Below are 6476 nucleotides of genomic sequence, written 5' to 3'. Positions count from 1 at the left end.
ATACGCGCCAGAAACAAAAATGCAAATTTTTGATTCAGGAAGTGTTAATGCATTTCAGATATCCAATTGATATCCGGATGCATCAATGCGGGGCTTACAGTTTCAGAAAACGATCTCAAGATGTACGTGGAAGCCCTGTCATACTTGAAATGGGTCGTTGGACGTGCAGTAGAGCTATCACCTTCCATCTCCAGAACTAAAAGTGTTTGCGTCTATGAATAAAAGTTAAAAATAGGTGCAGACATTTTTCTTCTATAAAAGCATTGCCGGTCAGTGGGAGATGGATTGTGCATACATACATACACATACAAATTTCACATGTTCATAATGAAATCTCAAAACAAAATCATTCGAGCCGTCTACAAAAATCCTTCAGCAAGAAATTATGTTGTAAAAATTATGTTACAAAATACTTTTAATAGCTCCATCAAGCGCTTTCGAAAATTCGTACGGGTTTGCCTACTAAGCATTCATTGAAATCAGTTGAATCCTTAAATAAGATTACATGATGTCTAGTAGATGTTTCGATATTCTTCCAAAATAATTTAAAAAACCAGGAATTGCAACACGAATTCCACTTGAAGGACTTTTAGGAAATTGATAAGGAGCTGTCCATAAACTACGTAGACTTTTTTCGGCCATCTCAGAACCCCAACCCCCCTTCCCCCCGTAGACTTTTGTTCATACAAAATTTTTGAAATGTGTATGAAGCCCAGGCTTTGGCCGGACAGTTTTTTTTTTAGAATTTAACCCACATAGGTATTTTTATCAAAGAATTAAACCTGAATATAATACTATCTGGTACGCACGAAAGTTTGCTAAATAATTTTAGAAAATTCATTGGAAATTGTATTTGAGTTTTGCAAAAGAAGACTACTTCAAGGATCTGGGAATATTTTAGATTTTTTGGGGTTTAGATATCACCATGAGTTAAAAATGTATTAAAAAGGTGTGAAGTAACTTGGGAATCCAGTTCTCTAGTGCATACAATGTTAATTGCCTTTAGAAGTGCTTAAAGCAGAGCGTTAATGATTAATCATAAATTTAATCATGATTAATGATTTAGATTAATCAAAAATCATTAATCATAATCACAAAAATTTCTCTAATTAATCATTAATCTTAATCACACTGATTTCGCAATTTAATCATTAATCAGTAATCATAATCATAAGAAAAAAAAAGTTAATCAATCATTAATGATTCATACCCTAAAATGATTTATCATATAAAATATATTATTCAATTAAAGTTGGTTTAAATGCTGCTCTAAATATTATAATTTATGATTCTTCTTTCAAAAATCTCCCAGACAGTTACTTTTTACTTTTGAAACTTCAAAAATATTTTAAACAACAAATATATTTTAATCACTTCCATTTTTTTGTGATTGAATAATCATGATTTTTAATCAATGAGCCATTTGTAATCATTAATTATAATCAATAATCACAGATAAAACCAAATTTAATCATAAATCATAAACTTTAATCATCCTTAATATCAAATTAATCATTATTTATAATAAATAATCACCGAAATAAAAAAAATAATAATCATCAATGATTAATCATGATTACAATTTTTGTTAATCATAAACGCTCTAAGAACACTAAGTTGAAGAGGCAGACCAAGCTCTACTGGGAGCTTAGATCTAGAATGAACCAGACGAAGCACTACGCATTCATCTCGGGAAAATTTTCCTGGGATTATTACTCAAGTTTCAACTAAGATATCTGCAGAAAATAATAAAAATTACTAGTGGTCTGAACAACAAACTTCTGGGCATCGCAAGACATTACCCACCAATAAATTCATTAGAAACCCATCAAGATGCAGGAGTGAGGCATCTCAAAACAATATCACCAAAGAATGGACCAAAAGTTCGCCAAACATCACATTGAGTATAGTGTCATGTACTTTTAATTTTTAGATTATTAACCGGACTTGCAATTTTGTTATGAAATAAGGCTTCATGTTAAAATGCAGAATAGCATTACGTTAACTGAATGCTACAAAAATCAGGATGAAGTTAATACATTGATTTGATCGTAAACCAGAATGATGGACGTTACAGTTTGAAGAAATAATTTAGCAAGTTTTTCAAATTCCATAACATGTTGTATAACTCGAATAGGGTGACAATGGGTATTATTGGCAGGTTTGTTCTTAATGGGCAGCAGAGTGAATAAAACGCGTGTGTTTGCTTGAACGCTTAGAGAACTAATGACAGATTTATTAATTGCTTAAATCTACAAAGAAGTCATGGGTTGCTACGATATATTTCATCACTCCTCCTCAAACCATTGGCTTCTGAACACCCATCGCTTGACGGCATGGAACCAGTTTGGCAGCTGGCAGCGGTTTTGTTAGGCCATCTGCTGTCTGGTGATCCGTACTTACGTATGAAACGGCAATGTCACCTTTCTCCAAAGCATCGCGGATAAAATGGTGACGTATGTCAATATGTTTTGTTCTGGGATGATATCCTCCGTTCTTGGCTACAGCTATGGCACTTTGGTTGTCGCAATGGATTTCGAGCTTCACTTCGTCTTCAAACAATCCTCGCAACCGCTTCCACCAGAGCGCCTCCTGTACTGCAGCCGACAGTGCCATATACTCGGACTCGCACGTTGAAAGGGCAACGGTCTGTTGCCGTTTGGAACTCCACGAAATAGCTCCTCCTTGGGCAGTAAACAAGTACCCCGTGATCGACTTCCTATCATCGTATTGCCCTTGTATTGCCGAGTTCTCGTCCCGATGGTACTCCAACCGGTACTGCGATGTTCCTCTCAAATATCGCATCAAGTGTTTCACCGCGTTCCAGTGTCTCTCGCCGGGGTTGGAATTGAACCGGCTCAAAACGTTTACGGCGTAACAGATGTCAGGGCGTGTACTTTGGGCCAAGTACATCAAGCATCCGACCGCTTCTCGGTAGGGTACGTTCTTCATCGTTTCGACTTCCTCAGCAGTCGATGGACACATCTCGTTGGTCAACTTCTCGCTCACATTCATCGCGGTGTTCACCGGCTTGCAATTCGACATGTTGAATCTGCTTAACACCGCCTCCACGTTGTTGGTGTTACGTCACAGGCGCTAGCACACTGAACACAAGTGTAGAGAGTAAAATGTCATACCTACCTTTGTAATACTTTGCATTGTTTTTCGATTTGTTATAACCCTTTTGTATACGCCGAGAATAAAACACGTTTCGTTAAGAGTAAACCGATTTCCGTATTTCCTACGCGTTCGAAAGTTCCCTGCAGTCGGAATCTCTGCTCTGGTCATTCCCTGTACCGACAGGTTATTGGCCCAGTTTCGGGAATTGCGGAATCGTTTCGGTTCGGCGGTGAAAATCGCGGATTTCGTGCGGTTGTTGTGTGGCGTCGCTGGCTGGTGCAAAGGCGGTGAGGTGTGGACTTGTCACCCCCGGAAAGTTGCTGGATGTGAGCGGGATGGCGGATCTTGGAAAGTTTTCCATAGTCAAGCTCGGGAACAGCAACTACGGAACATGGAAGTTCCAAATGGAAATGTTCCTCACCAGGGAGGAACTTTGGCACACGGTGGACGAAGTAAAGCCGGAACCGGAGACGGATGCTTGGCGGAAGGCGGACAAAAAGGCCAGAGCTACGATCGGGCTATGTATCGAGCAGAGCCAGTACCCTCTTATCAAAGACTGCACGACGGCGAGAGCGGTATGGGATGCGCTTAAAGCGTATCACGAAAAATCAACAATAACATCCCAGCTGTCATTGTTGATCCGACTTTGCGACTCAAAGCTCGGCGAATCCGGTGATGTGGAGCGGCATCTACTGGAGATGGACACTCTGTTCGACAAGCTCGAAAATGCTGGCCTGGATTTGGAGGAAAAGCTGAAAATCGCCATGGTACTGCGAAGCATGCCAGAGTCGTACCATTTTCTGGCATCGGCTTTGGAGGCTCGGCCGGACGATGATATCACCATGGAGTTGGTTCGATCGAAGCTGATGGATGAGTATCACAAGAGGCTGGAGCGGTGCGGTAAGTCGTCGTCGAAGGAACAGGTGCTGAAGACACAGAAAGCGAGCACCGAAAAAGTCTGCTTTTTCTGTAAGAAACCTGGCCACTTCAAACGTGACTGCAGGAAGTGGCAGGCTCAGGTGAATGCTGACGATTGCGAACCATCTGGGAGCAAACCGGCTGGTAAGAAATACCCGGCGAAGGCGAAGGCAAAACAGGCGACGGACAAGGATGAATCGGCGGCGGTGTTTTTGGTAGAAGAAAAAAGTGAATCCACTAGTTTGGCAAAAAGAAAAAGTGTTTGGACGGTGGACAGTGGCGCGTCGTGCCACATGACCGGCGACGAAAAGTTTTTCGATGAGTTGGTGAAGTCGTCCAACGTGCAGGTGTCAATGGCCAACGGAAAAAGTGCGCCGTCTGGGGGTCTCGGCAGCGGAAGTGTCAGAGGTGTCACCGGAGCCGGAAAACCGATCAAGATAGAGCTCGGGAAGGTCCTCTACGTGCCTGATTTGGACAGTGGTTTGCTGTCTGTCAGCAAAATAACGGACAACGGCTACAGTGTTCTGTTCAAGCGAGACAGCGTCGAGGTGATTGACCAGGCGAGCAAAGTTATTGCCCTGGGGGGGCGAAGCGGAGACTTGTACGAGTTGAAGCAGTCGGAGTGCGTGGCGGTGGCAAAATCCAGGAACCATTCCACCAATTGCCAGCATACGTGGCATCGCCGGTGCGGGCATCGACATAACTCGGTGTTCGACAGGATCAGGAAGGAGGAACTAGTGCTGGGCATGAAGCTGGTCGATTGCGGTGCACGAATCCAGTGCGAGTCCTGCCTGGAAGGGAAAATGGCGCGTTTGCCGTTCCCGCAGCAGTCGGTGCGGAAGAGCACACAGCCGTTGGACCTGATACACACGGATTTGTGTGGTCCAATGAGCAACGCGTCGGCCGGAGGGCGGAAGTATTTTTTGACGCTTATCGACGATTACTCCAGGTACCTTGTCCTGTACCTACTGAGAGACAAGTCTCAGGCGAAGGATTGCGTCAAGAGCTACGTTAGGATGGTGGAAAACAAGTTCGGTCGGAAACCACGGATTATTCGTTCCGACCGGGGCGGCGAATTCGTTAATAAGGAGTTGAAGCAGTTCTACTCGGACGAGGGGATCGAAATGCAGCTGACAGCGGGATACTCGCCGGAACAGAATGGTGTCGCCGAACGGCGGAACCGTTATTTGCAGGAGATGGCGATGTGCATGCTTCTCGATGCTGGTCTAGAGAAACAGTATTGGGGAGAAGCTGTGGCAGCAGCTGCATACATCCAGAATCGATTGCCGAGCCGCACAGTACACAAAACTCCATTCGAGCTCTGGAGTGGCCAGAAACCGGACATCGGGCACCTGAAGGTTTTCGGGTGCGAAGCTTTCGTCCATGTTCCGGACGCGAAGCGAGGTAAAATGGACAGCAAGGCCAAGAAGCTCATTTTCATTGGCTATGACTGCGGATCAAAAGCATATCGGTTTCTGAACAAGCAGACGAATCAGATTACCGTAAGCAGGGACGCAAAGTTTCTGGAGTTGAGTTCGCAGCTTCAGGAGGAGCGACTTCCGGAACAGGTCGAGGAATCAAGATCGGAGGTGGAGCTGGACGCTCTGCAGCAACAGGTGGACGACGAGCCGGAACCACCCGGAACCGGAAGCGGCGATGATGCAAGTTTGCGGGATGAACCATCGTTTCGTGGTTTCGATGACGCGGACACAACCGATGAGGAGTTTTTCGATCCGGATGAAGCAACAAATGTAGAACAACCACGAAGGTCTCGACGGTCGAATGCTGGTGCGCTACCGAAGCGTATGGAGGATTACGTTGTTGGCGTGGCGCGATTGACTGAGAGTGAACCCAAGAACTACAAGGAAGCGGTCAATAGTGCACGAAAGTCAGAGTGGATCAAAGCCATGGACGAAGAATACCAGTCTCTTCTGTCCAGAGGTACCTGGTCCCTGGTACCGTTGCCTGCCGGACGACAAGTCATCGGGTCAAGGTGGGTATTCAAGGAGAAAAAGGACTCACTTGGGCAGACCGTGCGGTTTAAAGCAAGGTTGGTTGCCCAAGGATTCGGACAACGTTTTAGCGTAGATTATGGGGAAGTATTTGCGCCAGTCGCTATGCAGTCAACCCTGAGAGTGCTTCTAACGGTGGCGGGCCACCGGAAGTACCATGTGCGGCACATTGATGTTAAGAACGCCTACCTGAACGGGGTCCTCCAGGAGGAAATATTCATGCGGCAGCCACCTGGATTCTCGGTGCCGGGCAAGGAGAAGCTTGTTTGTAGGCTGGAGCGGAGCCTCTACGGGCTTAAACAGGCAGCCCGGGTTTGGAACAGCACCGTGAAGGAGATCATGCTGGAGCTCGGCTTCCGGCAGTCGGAATCGGACGTTTGCCTCTACGCAAAGCAACTGAAGAGCGGTGACTGGATTTACGTGCTT

The 6476-nt window shown here is 45.1% G+C and overlaps 1 protein-coding gene across 1 annotated transcript; it reads right to left on the bottom strand.

Annotated features, from left to right (window-relative positions):
- Nucleotides 1-3192, bottom strand: LOC134285364 (uncharacterized). The gene has a single exon (XM_062845965.1). It carries the CDS (start codon nucleotides 3043-3045, stop codon nucleotides 2299-2301), a length of 747 nt encoding a protein of 248 aa, XP_062701949.1. The 5' UTR covers nucleotides 3046-3192; the 3' UTR covers nucleotides 1-2298.
- Between the last annotated feature and the right edge of the window lie 3284 nt (nucleotides 3193-6476).

Source organism: Aedes albopictus, chromosome 1, assembly GCF_035046485.1.
Source record: "Aedes albopictus strain Foshan chromosome 1, AalbF5, whole genome shotgun sequence".
NCBI classification, from domain to species: Eukaryota; Metazoa; Arthropoda; class Insecta; order Diptera; family Culicidae; genus Aedes; species Aedes albopictus.
Note: the sequence above shows the minus strand (reverse complement) of the source record. Positions and strands in the feature narration are given on the sequence as shown.

Excerpts from the sequence above, each read along its gene's own strand:
- LOC134285364 (XM_062845965.1), bottom strand. The coding sequence starts at position 3,045 with ATGTCGAATTGCAAGCCGGTGAACACCGCGATGAATGTGAGCGAGAAG.